This window comes from Lytechinus pictus, chromosome 9, assembly GCF_037042905.1.
Source record: "Lytechinus pictus isolate F3 Inbred chromosome 9, Lp3.0, whole genome shotgun sequence".
NCBI lineage: Eukaryota > Metazoa > Echinodermata > Echinoidea > Temnopleuroida > Toxopneustidae > Lytechinus > Lytechinus pictus.
Window position 1 is genome coordinate 25,539,518 of NC_087253.1, and position 17,451 is coordinate 25,556,968.

Here is a 17,451-nt window from a genome sequence, read left to right on the forward strand (position 1 = left end):
CAAAGCAGTATTGAGCGAGGGAGAGTGTTTGAACCCAGGGGGAAGGGGGGGGGGGGTGGGAAGTCAAATATATTACTGTACACATGCGTGACCAAATAAACACGTTTAGAGGGGTGTTTTTCCAGTTTTCGATGCGATCCGCGCGTGCACATTTTTAAGAAAAAAGGTGGTTTTTGAAAGACTGGTCAATGGTCAATCGCGGGGTCAAACGTATTAAGGGTATTTTTTTCCCCAAATCTTTTTTTAAGAATAGCCAAACGTGTGTAGAGTATGTTCTTTCCCCCGAGGTCATATTTTGGCGACAACTTGTTTAGGGGCCAAATTGTGTAAATAAAGCCGGCGAAAAACTTGTTTAGGGGGTTATTTTGCACCCAGAGAAAAAACTTGTTTAGGGTGTGTTTGGAAATAATTTGGTCACTCATGTGTAGAGCAATACATTTGACTGCCCCCCCCCCTCGGATGTTTGAATGTGAAAAAGAGATGGGTAGCAAGATGGAGACAGAGAAAGAGAGAGACGGGGGTGAGACCGAGATCATTAAAGTGGGCATACATTTTAGTCAGGGAAAATAAATCAGAAAAAGTATTGACAAAGTATTTTTCAAGACCTTAAAGGGAAAGTTCAATCACCCTGAAGAAAAGTTTGCTTTAAAAATAGCAGAAAAAATAAAAATTATATTGGTAAAGGTTTGGGAAAAATCCATTAACAATTAAGAAAATTATTAGAATATCAAGTTTTGGATTTGTGATGTCATAAACAAGCAGCTGGCCCATATGTTATGTAATATAATTTGCATGAATTTCATTTTTGGTAGTGGTTCGTGATCATTATTTTTTTCTTTTTAGCAACAGGTGTGAACTGATTTGCCTATAGTTGTATGGAAGGTACAGTAAAAACCAATTTCCATTTTCTAAGAAAATAACATAAATTGATTTTTTACCATACAATTGAGCTGCTCGCATATGACGTCAAAAATCAAATTAAAATTCTAATAACTCTATTCTTTGATGTATATGTTTCTCAAATCTTCTGCAACATTTTCTATTATTTTTTCTGCTACTTTTACAATAAACTTTTTGTCAGGGTGAACTTCAAGCATATCTAAAGGCCCCAATTCCTTCTGAATATTTAACTCTGTCATTTAACAATATATAAAAACGGTTAAACGGATATATATATATGATAATATATATTTTTTTAAAGACAACAGTACTTAATGAATTAGAATATGCACCTCGATCTAACAATGATCATAGGCCTAGAATGATGATGATAATAATAATAATAAGATAATAATAAAAATAAAAAAAATAAAAAAAAACAGTAAGAATAATTTCATAATGAATATATAGGCCTACTATATAAGAGCAAAAAATAAACAATTGATGATTGGAGGCGCGATAGCTCAGTCGGTAGAGTGGGGATTTCGGATTCCAGTGACCCAGGTTCGATTCCCAAGTGGTGCCCTTTGGTAATATCTTTACCAGGTCCCTCAGAGAGGACCTTAAGCCGTTGGTCCTCTGGTTGCTTGCTAACAGGCATTCGTGCTTTCTTAGCAGTCAGGTAAAAAATCTTGGTATAATGGTATTAACCTTTTTAGTTTGTTTTACTGAAATCGTAGATCGGTGCCCCCCCCCCCCCACCCTTGCATTATACATCGACAAGCTTCACTGCACCGAAAAACATGCATACGTATACGGGGCCATTTAAAAATGGCTATGCATCCTCGATCGCCTATTGGCTGATACGCTTTTGTGCTTCGGTCTCATTGGTCCATTCGAAGCCCATTCACCTAACGTGCGAAATTTGTATTGTGCCGTGCATATTATGATTCTTCGCCGATGAAGATGGCAAACGTAAACGTGCATTGACGATCGTGAAAAGTGGTATGTATTAAGAGATTTTATGATAAAATAATTATATATTGGTCTATATTTATGCATGTGCTATAAAGATTACGATCTGTGTTTGTTTTTGAGAGACAGTGAGTGAGAGGAAAGAGAGTTGGACAAGCAGCGGGTGGCGACTGGCAAGCAGCATCGAACACACTTTCTGGTCACCGCGGTCGCCTTCGAGTCGGCGGGCGGGGCGCGGGGCAAAAAAGGCAAGTATGCAGCAGCAGCTACACACTGACAAAGTCAAAGGCCGGCACAGCAGCCAGAGACCTCTTCTTCTTCTCTATAACTAGTACAGGCCACCGTCTGGCGTATTGTCGTACTGTTGTGCAGGTGCAATGTATGTACAGTGTCTCAAATGAGGGGTCTAAAATAAACTCAAGAGTGTGCAGCTAAAAAGACATCCGTAGAAAGTTAACGGAGCTGGATTTTCTGTACCTCCCTTTTGAAACTTGGAAGAGAGGTACATGACATGAGACGGCGACCTGTGGAAGAGCGTTCCATAGCCTGGTTGCGTCAGGAAAGTAGCTTTTTTGCAGTGTCTGTGTCCTAGCAAATGGTACTTGTAATTTCTGGTTATGACCTCTTTGTGAGGAATGGAGAGATGGGATCAGAGTCGCCTCGGGGACGGATATTAACGAACCTCGCTGTTCTTCTAATTAGAAGCTAGGCTCTGAGTTGGGCTTAGTTTAAAGTATGGAACTCCTGCTCCTTTTTACATGTTAACAATTAAACAGTAGAGGTGCACGGCCAATTATATTACTTATTAGACAGCTGAGGCTGAGCTAGTGAGTAGTGCTAGTACTACTACTAGTGGCAGCCGTCTGTTTCGAGGAGTTTTTTTTTAAATTTCTCTTACATAGACGGCTCGCTATCGTGCAGCCACCATTAGGGGACTTACAATGCAAAATCCCCCTGTCGGGGCTCTTCAAATTTTGTCTTTAAATTTTTTAATGAATCAAACTTTTGAAAATTAACGCGACCGAAATGGAAATTAATATTCCCTCTAGTCTTGGCATTAATTGCCAAAAAATGGGGAAAAATGAAGTTAAAAGGAACAAAAACAGTGACTTACCTCGGCTGTCGCGCAACTTCACTTCCCAGTTTTATCCGAACTTAGTACATAAACATGTCATATGGCCATTGAGTCCCCTGTACAGATCGCGCTAGAACTTTGGTCTCTGTATTTGGTGAGTGAAGCCAACGGAGGTCAGCTGAACAACCAACATAACAATAAACAGAGACCGAAGCTTTTGGTCTAGGCCAATATGGGAGACTGTCTCCCACCGAGAGAGATTATCTCCAAATCCAATATCACTTACCCAGAGACTTTTTGTAAAGACTTTGGGTATCCAATTTCAGAGACTGTCTCCAGTTTGGAGACCAATTTCCTTTGTTTACATTTGCTTCAAAAGGATTACCTTGGTGGCAAATAAAAACATGAAAAATGTGATAAGCAGATTCCTCATGAAAAATTTCCCCTTTTCACCGTCTACATTAAAAATTTACCTTCTACATACGGGCCCCGTTGCAGAAAGAGTTGCAATCAAACGCATCTTTAAAAATCATGCGCAACTTCATTTTCAACCAATCAACAGCGCGCATTTTGGACTTGCGATTGATTTTTTGACTTGCGTTTAAACGCAGCTCTTTCTGCAACGGCCCCCAGTACATGTACTTTTGTTTTGATAAGGATTTTTGTTGTCATCCACACAAAATAAAAATGGGCTTCTGACCTCAGTGCGACAAAATTTTGGGTGTAAAAAATTAAACTTGTTAATGGTGGTGTTTCTTTTGTTCTTTTGCAAAGCAAGTCTCTAATATGGGAGATTATCTCCCATATTGGAGAGAGTCTTCTATATTGGCCGTGCGCCTCTACTGTTAAATTAGAATGTTTATGTTCTAAGACAGACTGACCATGCTGACAGTGACTGACAGAGCGTCTACGTAGGATGAGGGGTCGGTCGGGTGCCCGGACACTTTATATTTTTGAAGCCTTCTTTTTTGTCTTTGGATTACACTAAAAATATGAATTCAATCATCTTCTATTTTGTTCTCTATTAATATTTCCTAACATTTTTTACTAAAAATTGATGAAACTTCGCTTGTAAATTTTTCCAAATGTCTTTCTAAAATTGATCGTCCGGACACACAACAACTGGGTATACTTAACTTAGCTTGCCTTAGACTTAGTGAGGCTCAAGGTTAGTGCATTCTCCACTCCACTGGCCACTTCCGCTTTACTACGCTCAACCTACCCGAACCTGTGGTATTTCTGTGAAAATACTGATTTTTATCCAAAATACTAATTATCAGCCTTTAAGATACTGAAATGTTCTTGATCAGGTTGGGATCTCTGCACTTGAAAAGAGCTCTCTGTCATTTTTAAATAATTCCTTGAATATTTCTGTGATTAATGTATGTTTGATTCACTATCATGACTATGTCATTCAAACATTAAAGGTCAAGTCCACCCAAGGAAAATATTGATTTGGATAAATAGAGAAAAATCAAACTAGCATAACACTGAAAATTTCATCAAAATCAGATCTGTAAAATAAGAAAGTTATGACATTTTAAAGTCTTGATTATTATTCACAAAACAGTGATATGCACAACTAGGTGAGTCAGTAGATGATGTCCATCACTCTCTGTTTCTTTTATTTTTTTATTGTTTGAATTATGCAATATTTCATTTTTTTTTTATTTGACATTAAGGACCAACTTGAGTAAGCCCTCTAGTATTAAACAATCCTAATTCCAAATGTTCAGGGAAGAATTAATAGTTTCACTTGACAATGAGGAGAAATTTTGAATACATATTTCATATAATAAAATACAATAAAATAGTGAGTGGATGAAATCATCACTCCTCATTTGCATACAGACCAGGATGTGCATATAACTGTTTTGTGAAATTAAGCGAAACTTTAAAATGTCATTACTTTCTTATTTTACATCCGATATTGATGAAATTTTCAGTGTTATGCTTGTTGGATTTTTCTCTATTTATTCAAATCAACTTTTTGTTGGAGTGGACTTGTCCTTTATTAGATTTTTAATACTTTTATTTCCACACTTCCAGATGGTTACTATCTTCTGAGAAGCCTGCAAGTTTCTTGATTTCAAGGCTTCTTCACGCATTAACCATGGATGATTCGGATCCAAAAAGGGGTATGCCGGTTCTCACGGATCCCTGGATGAAGGCCCACACCCCGACGACGGATCCCACGCCAACGAAGGAGCGGAGCAAACGACGCTCTTGGTTCTGCGGGCAGGGCACGCCGATGAAGTCGGCATCCGATGCGACAACGCGTCTCGAGGAGCACAGGGAAGAGGAGATCCCGACCCTGCAGATCACCCACTTTACAAAGAAGGTGATGCTTTCCTATGACAATGTAAGACTCGGAAGCACCAAAGAACTGACCCTGAGGCTCGAGAACCCCCATGACTTTCCCCAAGATGTGGAGCTGGAGAAATTTCCATTTCAAAAGGTGAGGACATCTTGGTAATTGTGTTATGTTCAGGTATTAATTGACCAATCAGAATATTATTCTATTTACAAAGAGAGTCAGATGGTTTTATGATGTTTCCTTTGAGGTAATCATTTTGCTTATTTTCCCCTAGAACATGATTTAAAGTAATTACATGTAGTTCTTTTTTTCACCCCAAGTATAGATTATAGGCAGGGTTGTCAGCAGGGACTTTTTAATGGTAGATGAAAGTCGCCAAGCACCTTGTCAATGGAGTTCGGGTGGGGAGGGGGGGGGTGGGACTAGTTTTATTTTCAGGTGACTTTGCCTAAGTCCAATCTCTTAGGACCATAGAAATCTGTTCAACTTGGGTGAAATTCGACCTAGGAGATGTTATTAACACATGTCATTGCATATTCCTGATACATGTGAAATAATGCCATGAGATGGCCAAGTATTTGACTCATTCGACCACCATTAGAAAACTAACCATATGGTGTGACTGTAGACTCTCCTTGATCACTGAACAGTCTGTTAAAATTGAGCACTGTATGTGGTTGATTACTATACATGTACTTAGTCTGTGGAGATGATGAAAGAACAATGCATAAATACATTTACCAAGTCTAATGCCTTTGAGTCTCTTGCTCATCCCCCCCCCCCTCCATCTCCTCACATCTGTATCACAGCCAGTCCCCATGTACATTGTACACGATGCCTGCGATCTCACGACAATTCACAGAAAATCTCACACATGACTGGTCTTTTTTTAAAAACTTAAATCACTTTGGTGTTCCTTGTAGGGGTTTTCACTTCCAGAGACTGCGTGGGAGATCGAAGGCAACCAGTCAATAGACATTCCTGTTTCATGGACTCCCAGTGACGAGAAAAATGTCAGAGAGCTTGTCACTTTCAAGTGTGAGGGCGCTTTTCGCCTTCAGCTGATTATTCTTGGGACAGTCAAGGTCCCTAAGAAAAAGGTTGGTACAATTTGATTTTCTTCTGAACCTTCTGGTCTGTATTCTGAACTCGGGTTTAACTTAAATTCATGTTTAAAGTTGTGGTTTAAGTATGGATAGCAAATTGTTACCTAATCACTAACAATAGGGATATAATATTCCAGCTCATTTGGCTCTGAAATCATTCATAGTTGTCTAGGAAGTATTTAATAGATGATTGTCTTCACCATGGATGAATCAGGAAAGAGCACAGTAAACATAAGAAAGTACAACTTAATAAAAATTTTGACACTTTTGGTTTCCCATAATTTTAGCACAGAGTTAGACCATGGTCTATTAAAGTTAAACCTGATTTCAGAATAGGGGCCTCTGAAGTTAATGCCAGAAGGGCAGTAGACTGCAAATCGTAATTGCTCATGAATGCAATTTCAGTTTCAAAGAGAAATATCTTTGAATGGTGATGCTTCAAATGCCTCTACCCACTGAAATTATTATTTTTTTTAATTGTTTGTCCATCATCATGATAGTTTGATTGGTTATCCACTTCAAATTTTGCTATGAATGCATGCATTTAGAAGGGCCATGATACAATTTTATCTTGGAAAATGAGAAGAAAAGGTAATTATAAAAATGTTAATAGTGCGGATGATGTTTATTAGTTAATCTGATGTTACACAAATGTGCAAACAAGCGGAGCTTAATTTCTATGTTTCAATTTTGATTTTACTTAAGTAGTGCATGCTCATGAGTTGGTTATATGATCATTGTGATATGTTCCTTTTTTCGTTTGCAGAAAAATATTAATAGGAGATCCACTTTCACTGCGCGTAAAGGCCAAGCTGTCCAGACGAGACGGAGCGTGGCCGTCACCAATTCGCGTCGTGAAACATTTGTGCAAAAGAAGTCGCCCAGATCCCAACCGTATCCTGACGTGGGGAAGGAAAACAAGATGAGGGTGGTTGGAAAGGAAGCTGACACCCCTGGAACAAAGAAAGCTCGTGCCAGGTCAGTTGGGACAGTCCTGGAGAGGATCCTGACGCCCCGGAAGACACTGCCCCAGGGTGAGACGGAAAGAGTCATGGTCGGAGACAAGGTATGCACCTTCAGTCCTCAGCTCACAGCAAAGGCCATGATGGAGATTACAGGAGAATCACCTTTTGCTGATGGGAAGATGCAGACGGAACCGCGGAAGGAGATGCTGGTACTTTGTGATGGCATGTCTCCACTTCTGAAGTCAACAGGCAACCAGGACCTGCGCAAGGCTGCCCTTGAGAAGGAAGCAGGACCTCTGCGGAGGTTGTCCAAAGAGCAGACTTTGACGGTGACCAAAAGCTCCTCTCCTGCATCCAGATTGGATGATGACGAGAATGGTCTGCAACCGCATCACCTGGCCTTTCTGATGCCCAATGAAGCAGAGATCAGCAAGATCATGGCCACTCCTGCGTCATCAGTATTTGAGCCACTTGCGGACACTGTAGGTGCACGGTTGTCATCTACAAGGATCGATGACAGTGTCAACCCTGCTTCTGCTCCTTTTTTCTTGACCGATTATGATCAGCCTGAGAATAGTATTGAGGATGACTCTCTGGAAGAGGTGAAACAAACCAATGAGGTCTTTGATGATGTTGAAAAAGGACAAAAGGATAAAACAGAGCTTCCTGATGATGTTCAAGACATTGATAATGAGGATGGAGTACAAATGAGTGAACCGTCAAAGCAAAATGGAGAAGAATTTGTCTGCAAAGACACACAACCTGAGGAATGTACTGAATCCTTTGATGTAGTGTTAGATTCTGAGTGCGAGCCTTTGCAGTCCATGGACCCTTCTGGTACAGCGGATGATCCAGAGGAATATGTTAAATCTGATGAAATTCCTGAGCCATCAGCAGAAAGAGAGCCCTGTGTAATTCTTGAGGAAAAGGAGGAAAATCTGGTTCCATCACCTGTACCCAAGTCTACGCAAAAGGGGCAGTCTTGGCGCATTTCGCTCGGTGGTGGATCCAAAGCTTCCACATCACCTAAAGGCACTGCCAATGTCCAGAAACCAAGGTCCAAGCAGGAAGGAGCTTCATGGAGGGTTTCTCTGGGAAGCAGCAAGCGAAGTCCCGGTGCGAGGCCCGCAGCTAAAAAAAGACCCATCAGCAGACCTTCCTCAAGAACCACCACATCTGCTCCATCATCAAAGCAAGCACCGTCTCTCAAAGCCAAAGAAGACTTCACCATCCACAAGAGCACTGTCACTGGACGTCTCAATCGCAAGAGACTCAGTGATCCTATCTCAGATATGGCCGAGCCAAAGAAGAGTCGTCCATCACCAGAGCACAAGAAGTCTGCCAAAGAGACCCTGAGGTCAAAGAATGCAAGCATTGACAAGAGTGGGACAAGTCTTTCATCTTCAAGACAATTCAATCGGACAGTTGCCTTGAGAAAGGCAGCGGCCACTGGCAAGGCCATGCCAGCCAAGGCCCCTGCTTCGTTCAAGCCAAAGGCCAAGCCAAAGGCACCAAGGGCTGTCAAAGGAGTACCGATGGCCAAGCTGCAGTTGATCAAGCCCACAAGATCAGGTAATTACATTTCCTCTCACAAGTAGCACTTGCATCTGAATTGACTACTCTGAAAACGTATGTGTTGGGTGTGGGTGGCAATTGGGTTATTGATGCCCAGCTAATATTTGTAGTTGGAAATGTTACTTATGCCTGGTTGAAATGCATTATATATGTAGATGGTCCTGAATTATTCTGTTCAATTAAATTCAAACTGTTCATTAAACCCCTAAGATTCCTTTTGCATTCTATATCTAGTCATCTAACCCAGAACCAATATCGTTCAGACTTTAGAGATAACCATGACCTCCTATCTTTTTCCTCAGCCTTGCCGCGTCACCCACTCCCGTTCGCAGCAAAGAACATCTTCTACGATGAGCGATGGATGGAGAAGCAGGACAGAGCCTTCACCTGTTGGTTGAACTATGTCCTCACGCCAGACATTGATACTCCAAAGGATCCCAACAAGAATGTCAAAAGTAAGTTTTGTCAGAGGAAAGAAGTTTTGTATCTTGAAAGTGTGAACCAAAATTATCTTGTTCTTGAAAGTGTTAGATCTACAGGTCTAGACGATGTACACTTCTGCATTTGAAGAAATTCTAAGCAAAATTGAAGTATGATTGTAAATGGTTTCAGACTGCTGCATTTGTGCCGTGAGCAGAAAATTTGTGGAATGTCACTTCCTAAAGCAATAAAAAATATTTCCCCCCTCCCCATAACATATGTCCCTCCTCACAACCGATCCACTGCCCGAATAAGGGTTTCCTATTTGAAAGTCATAAGATAAGTGGGCATTTCAAAGTATGCTCTTTTAATGACTATCTTTATTTGGGGCGTAACTGCATTGCAAGTAACTTTTGATCAAATGCAAATCTATTTGGGGTCCCCGAATCAATCATGTAAATTGTAATTTTTTAAAAATTCATTTCTGATCTTCTCTTGCAACAAGGAGTGTACGCTGATTTGCTTCATCTAAAAACCCTAAGATATGTTTAATTAAAGGGGAATCCAGCCTTGGCCATAAAATGTTGTGTTGGGAAGGAGAAAAATAAATTAAACAGAATGGTGAAAGTTTGAAAGAAATCGGACAAGCAATAAGAAAGTTATAGCTGCTTTAAAATTGAGATCACTAATAGGATGTACATTTCAAATTGGCAACTGTGTAAGTAAATTATGACAAGGGGCAAGGACAACTTTTCCATAGGCCATGTACTTTATTATCAGGGATTTGTGGTTTTCTCCTAAGTATCCATTCCCCTGGGGCAGTAATCTAAATATAACCCAGGTAGTATATTGTTTAATGTCCTCATGAAAGAAAAATATAATTTGAAGTGAAATTTTTGGGAAAAATTACATCTTAGCCATAATATGTATTGGAGTACATGGAAGAGTAGTCCTTGCCTTACATCACTATGACATCCCATATGCGGCCAATTTGAAGTCTCCATGAGTATAGTGATTACGAATATTTACAACTTTTAAAAATTCATAACTTTCTTGTTGTTTGTCCAATATTGTTCAAACTTTCACCTATCAACTTGTCTGATTTTTCTTTTTCTTATAAAAACAAGTTTTTATTTTGGGTTGGATTCCCCTTTAAGATTAAATTTTTAGATTGCAATAAAAACTTGCAATTGATTGCAAATATTTTCTTGCTACACCCCTTTATATCAAGATTACTCTCCTCCCTCTCCCTTCCCCTTACAGTCGACGCCCACCTCCTCTGCCTGGAAGGCGCCAGCAAGGTTGGCCCTGCCCCTTCCCGGGAGGACATATCCCTCCGGGCCTACACCGCCAAACGTCGCCTGAACCGTCTCCGTCGCGGGGCGTGCATCGTCTTCCAGAGTGAACCGGTTATTAGGGTCATGATGAAGGTTGAAGCGGAGGTTGAGAAGGGACGTATCGTCATCCGCGAAGATAAGATGCTTCATGCTGATCTTGGTAAGAGAATCTGCACCACTCTTTCTTTCTGTAACATTTTTCAGAAACACTATTCTCTTCTCTTTTAACATATTGTTTGTAAGGTGAACCTTTGATTCTTGTTGCTTGTTATCGAATTTACATTTTGTTTGGTAGATTCTGGAATCAAATCTGATCTAATACACATTCACAGTAGACCCTTTTTTATTAAACTTGTCATCAATGAAAAGTTGCAAACTTCTGTTACATGTAGTATATGATGCCATGTGATTGGCTGAGAGATAAATTTGTTACTGAAGCCTTGCCATTCTTTTATGAAATACAGTGAGGTTTGCATAAGTCGACCTTCTGTCCGTCAGATAATCACCAAAAGTTTAAAGATCAAGTCCACCCCAGAAAAATGTTGATATGAATAAATATAGAAAAATCAAACTAGCAAAACGCTGAAAATTTTATCAAAATCGGATGTGTATGCACAACTCAAATGAGACAGTCGATGATCGTTGTTTCACTCGACAATGAGGAGAAAAATTGAATATTCCCTATTTTATATAATAAAATCCAAAAGAAATAGTGAGTGGATGACGTCATCCGTCTCCTCATTTGCATACCGACAGAATGTGCATATAACTGTTTTGTGAAATTAAGCAAAACTTTAAAATGTCATAGCTTTCTTATTTTACATCCAATTTTGATGAAATTTTTTCAGTGTTATGCTTGTTGGATTTTTCTATTTTCATTCAAATCTACTTTTTGCTGGGGTGGACTTGTCCTTTAAGTAATTTTTTAGATCAGATTGTGCCTAAAAACTGTTTCTTCTAAGTTCAAGAGATTTTTGTTGTTCCAAGGGATTTGTCTCAGTCATATTCACCAAGAAGGGGAGCTTTTCATGAAAAGACTTGTCGGATGTTTTTTTCTGACAAAGTCCTGTTTTATCTGACAGTGACAGTGCTTCTCAGCTAACTAATCAAAATCATGGAAATTTGTAAGATCTGGGGCGCCGTCTTACAAAGACTTACGATTGATCCAATCAACCACAACTATGGGAAGCCAGCAATGACAACATCTAAAACACATGTTTGTTAAAAATATTTTCTAGATATGGTGCATAATAAATTTATCGATATCTGGACAATTTGGTGTGTTCGCATTTGTTTGCAAAGGACCTTTTGCAAATTTCCTGTAGAAAATAATATGACACTGATGGATTTCCATAGAGTTATGATTGATTGGATCAATTGTAACTCTCTGTAAGATGGGGCCCTGATAAAACATTAAAAAAAGAAGTATTTTCATCAAATCAGGGTGCTACATAACTTTTTAGAAGCACTTGTCTTGTCGGGCAAGTAAAATTCTAAATAGTTGGAATATACTTGCACGAAAATCTATTTCACTTGCCCGAAAAAATCCTTGAGAAAATAAGAAAATATTGTAGTTTTATAAACCATTGAACTTTTTTTCTCTCTTTTGACATGAACTGATGTATCCTTGTTAATTGCATTTCTCTTTCCAAAGTGATTTTATCTTGCCCGCCATGACCAAACTTAGGGTTGATATATCATATTGACCCTAATTTTGGTCATTCTACTGTGATAATTTTGTCTGCCCATTTGGGCAAGTAGTTTTGGTCTTTACTTCAAAACACTTGCCCGACTTTAACTTTTACTTGCCCTGGGCAACCGGGCAAGCGCTTATGTAGCACCCTGTTAAATGCTCCCCAGGATTCTAGTTTTGGATTGTAATTCCTTCATTCCTTTCTTATTCAGGTATAAAGCAGGAGCTTTTGAATCTCATCCTCTGTTACAATCCTCTTTGGTTGCGAATTGGATTAGAGGTAAGTTCTATGTAATTCTGGGCCCCGTTGCACAAAAGTTACTATTACAGTAACTTCACCATCCAATGGTAACTACCATGGTAACAATGCTCAACAGCCAATCAAAATCAAGGATTTGTGGGTAGTTACCATTGGATGGCAAAGTTACCATAATTGTAACTTTTATTCAACAGGCCACTGTAGTGTAAAATAATGTAAGGTTCACATATGTTACCATCATGTGAGGATCATGAATGTTTAGAAGTTGCCATGAACCAAGAAATTGCTCTACCCATAATCGTCATTCATTACAGTACACTGTGCAAAGATTGAACTTCCGTAAGTCAAATACCTGTAATAATAATAATAATAACGCAGTTCTTGTATAGCGCATATCACATTATGTCATAACGTCCCTATGCGCTTCCAAAGGACTTGGGTATTATTACCTCGGCTTTAGCCCCGCAGCCTTTTACAGCGCCGTGGCATTTCGAGGAATAAATTCCTGCCAGGTACCCATTCACCTCACCTGGGTTGAGTGCAGCACAATGTGGATGAATTTCTTGCTGAAGGAAATTACACCATGGCTGGGATTCGAACCCACAAACCTCTGTTTCAAAGTCAGAAGACTAATCCACTGGGCCACAACGCTCCAAATAATCGCCTAACTCCAATCATTTTTTAAATTCCAGACTAGAATATGCAAATGCTGTTTTATGAACATCGTCTTAAACTACTGTCAAATTTTGCTATAAAAGTCCAACAAATTTCTGTTGCCCCAGAGATTCAACTTAGGTAGAGTCATCTGTGTGATTATGTCCTGTTGCCAAAATTATTAGTGTTACATTATATGCGAACTAAACACAACAAAATAACTAAATTATTAATGATGACAAAAGGGACACGTTGATTTCGTTGCCATTTTGCTTAAAGGGCAAGTCCACCCCAGAAAAATGTTGATTTGAATAAATAGAGAAAAATGAAACAAGCATTATGCTGAAAATCTCATCAAAATCAGATGTAAAATATAAAGAAAGTTATGACACTTTAAAGTTTTGCTTAATTTCACAAAACAGTTATATGCACATCCTGGTAGGTATGCAAATGAGGAGACTGATGATGTCATCCACTCACTATTTCTTTTGTATTTTATTATATGAAATAGGGAGTATTCTATTTTTCTCATTGTCGAGTGAAACAACGATTAATTCCTCCCTGAACATGTGGAATGAGCATTGATTAATACTATATGATTCAGTCAAATTGGTCCTTATTGTCAAATCTATGAAAAATGAAATATTGTATAATTCAAACAATAAAAAACAAAACAAATAGTGAGTGACTGTCTCATTTGAGTTGTACATATTACTGTTTTGTGAAAAATAAGCAAAACTTTAAAATATCATAACTTTCTTATTATACATCCAATTTTGATGAAATTTTCAGCGTTTTGCTAGTTTGATTTTTCTCTATTTATTCAAATCAACGTTTTTGGGTGGACTTGACCTTTAAAGGTCAAGTCCACCCCAGAAAAAAGTTGATTCAAATAAATAGAGAAAAATAAAACATGAATAACGCTGAAAACTTCATCAAAATCGGATGTAAACTAAGAAAGTTATGACATTTTAAAGTTTCGCTTATTTTTCACAAAACAGTTCTATGCTCAACTCAGTGATATGCAAATGAGAGAGTCGATGATGTCACTCACTCACTATTTCTTTTGTTTTTTATTGTTTGAATTATACAATATTTCAATTTTCACGAATTTGACAATTACATGTAGGACCCCCTTGCTTGAACCACAAAATGTTAAAATAATGGAATTCCACGTGTTCAGGGAGGAATGAAACTTTGTTTCACATGACAATGACAAGAAAATCAAAATATTTCATATTTCATATAATAAAATACAAAAGAAATAGTGAGTGGGTGATGTCATCAGTCCCCTCATTTGCATACCAAACAGGATGTGCATATAACTGTTTTGAGAAAATAGGCGAAACTTTAAAATGTTATAACTTCCTTATTTTACATCCGATTTTGATGAAATTTTCAGTGTTATGCTTGTTTGATTTTTCTCTTTCTATTTAAATCAGCTTTTTGTTGGGGTGGACTTGTCCTTTAAAGAAAATTATAAACATGCATGTAATTCCACAAAACATTTTAGTAAACTTCTTTATTTTTGTATGTTTACACCAGACCATCTATGGAGAGCTTCTGCCCATTCAGGACAACAGTGATGTCTACGGTATGTCACGCTTTGTTGTCACTCGTCTCCTTGGCAACCCGGACATTGCCGCCATTCACGCCCATCCAACAGTGCCAAACCTGTTTGGACCAGGTACAGTAGCCTTGAAATTAAATTTTCTTTTTGACTGCTGAATTAATTAATCTTTCTGGGTATCCATTCACCTCATCTGGGTTGAGTGCAGCACAATGTGGGTAAATTTCATGAGAAAGGAAACATGCCTTGGCTTAGATTTGAGCCCACGTCCCTGTGATTGAAAGACTAGAGTCATAACCACTAGATGTTAATGCCCTCACATTGTAATACCCATTCATTGAAATGAATAAAAGGGATGTGATAGTTCAACTTTTTTTTAAAGCTGATTTCATTTAGATTTGCTTTTGATTTTAACTTAATTTCAACTTATTTTAGCTTTCCTCAGTACAAACAGTATGGGAGCTCTTTCAATTTCAGTCTGTTTCAACACTCTTCAGCTTTTATCAGCTCTTTATATTTGTGATTTCTCGCACCCCTGGAATATGCATTCATCAAACCTCATCCCTTCTCTCACCACCCTAGGTTACCAGGCTGCCCTGGCCCAGTTTACACTGAAGAAGTTCTTGATGTTGGTGTTCTTCCTAGACCGTGCCAAGCTCACCAGGCTCATAGATCACGACCCCTGTCTCTTTTGCAAAGATGCTCAGGTCAAGGTATGGAAGATATGTTACGTTAATGTAACAGTACTGTAACGATATGATATTCAACTTATCCGTAATTTGATTTTTCAGAGATAAAGAAGAAAATGTTGTACCGATGCAAACAATTCATGAAATTCCTGTAAGTGTTTGAGTTGTGTACCTACATGTATTTAATCGACTTAATCAGAATTAAAATTATCTTTGTAATTTGAAGGAATGGTTTCATGTTAGGACCTAACTGGCCATCAAAGTTATACTGTAACCCTTTAAAAGTGTAACCTCTGAAATTTTCCATGGCAATGAAGAAAGAGTGTGGTGGTTTCACGGTTCACATTGGGTGATTTCAAGTATTGGCATTGGTGTTGGAATTTTGATTGCTTCCCCTAGCTCCAAAATCTATTCTGAGTTTGTAAAACTGATCCAGATCATATTCTTGACATCTCAAGAACTAGTGAGTGACTTTTCAGGACCGTCTTCGTCTCATGTTTGGTGTTATACTCGTGTAAAAATTGACCTAACACCAACACCAATAGGTCAACAATGAACTCGAAATCACCCAATGTATGCCCATGGTGTGCTGTGAAACCATTCCACTTTATAAGTTATGTTTCCTTCTTAGGGTAAACTGGGAATCATAGATGCCTTACTCTCAAAGATTAGTCAAATCAGCAATCGATTGCTAGTTTGCAATTGATTGGAAGACATATGATTGATTTTGGGTACCCCAAATATAGATTTGCATTTGATTGCTTTGCTCCCATGTTTCACCATATTTCAAATACATAGAACCCTTTTCTTCAGATTTGTATCTTCCGATGATAATTAGATTTAAAAAAACTTGTTTTCTTTTCCTGTTGTAGTCAAGTCGAGACCTTCTCCTCGAGTTCTCTCGTCGTTACTTGAAGGGAGAGGGCGACATCACACGTCATCTCAGCTTCCTCGGATATTCCGTTACGCACGTTCAACGGCCACTAGATGAGTTTGACTTCGCTGTCAACAAGCTCTCCGTTGATCTCCGGTGTGGCGTCAGACTTGCGTAAGTTTGTTGCGCATTATGTTGATCATGTTACTTGCTCAGTCAGTCATGTTCAACGACCGCTTGGCAAATTCTACTTCGCTGTCAACAATCTTTCTGTTAATTTCCACGGTGGGGTTAGACTTGTGTTAGTTTTAAGTTTTGCATGATCTCATCTATTTTACTTTTCTCTTCTGATGACGGGGGGAGCATTTGATGAAACAAATATTCAGTGATTTTTTTTAGCCAACTAGTTCTGAGCCAATTGATTTGTTTTATTCTTATGATTGAATCTTATGACATATGGAGCCCATTTCTTAAAGAGTTGCAACAGCACCAACTTCCGGAAGTTCAAACATATCTTGATTTTCAACGAATAAAATGCATGTATTAATAGGGACTTGCACTGCAAATGCAACTTTTTCTGCTCTGGCCCTTAGTTTTTCATTTTTACAAAGACTTGCGACAGATTCAAAATTAAACTCAGATTGATCTATATTCTACTACACAATATAAGATCGATCCCAGTTTGAGTTATCTATTGCAACTTTTTGTAAGACAGGAGTCTGGTTAACAGAAGAATGCTTTTTTTATGTTTAAAAGTTATGCAGGTCTGTCAAGTAGTAGGATTTTACCCTGTTTAGTAGGATTTTTAAGGGGAAAGCGACACTAAATAGTATTTTTGAAACTTCAGGAATGATAATTATTTGGTTATTTGGTATGTTTTTCAAAATTTTAAAGAAAAGTAGGATTTTAGGCTTGAAAATAGGATAATGAAAAGAAATAAAGAATATGATTTTTTCACTACCAAAGTTGGCATCTCTGGTGGGTGTTTCATAAAGCTGTTCGTAAGTTAAGAGCGACTTTAAGAACGACTGGTGATCCTTTCTTGTGGTAAATGATATAATCA

At 38.5% G+C, this 17,451-nt stretch overlaps 1 protein-coding gene across 1 annotated transcript in view; it reads left to right on the forward strand.

The window, feature by feature from the left end:
• Positions 1-1,784: 1,784 nt before the first annotated feature.
• LOC129268081 (abnormal spindle-like microcephaly-associated protein homolog) overlaps positions 1,785-17,451 on the forward strand; it is a 34,408-nt gene continuing 18,741 nt past the window's right edge. The window contains exons 1-10 of the mRNA XM_054905662.2: positions 1,785-1,884; positions 4,979-5,387; positions 6,170-6,346; positions 7,119-8,889; positions 9,195-9,347; positions 10,576-10,809; positions 12,555-12,622; positions 14,801-14,942; positions 15,408-15,538; positions 16,387-16,562. Coding sequence (XP_054761637.2) covers positions 5,043-5,387; positions 6,170-6,346; positions 7,119-8,889; positions 9,195-9,347; positions 10,576-10,809; positions 12,555-12,622; positions 14,801-14,942; positions 15,408-15,538; positions 16,387-16,562 — 3,197 coding nt within the window. The 5' untranslated portion in view covers positions 1,785-1,884; positions 4,979-5,042. The remainder of the gene's footprint in view (positions 1,885-4,978; positions 5,388-6,169; positions 6,347-7,118; positions 8,890-9,194; positions 9,348-10,575; positions 10,810-12,554; positions 12,623-14,800; positions 14,943-15,407; positions 15,539-16,386; positions 16,563-17,451) is intronic.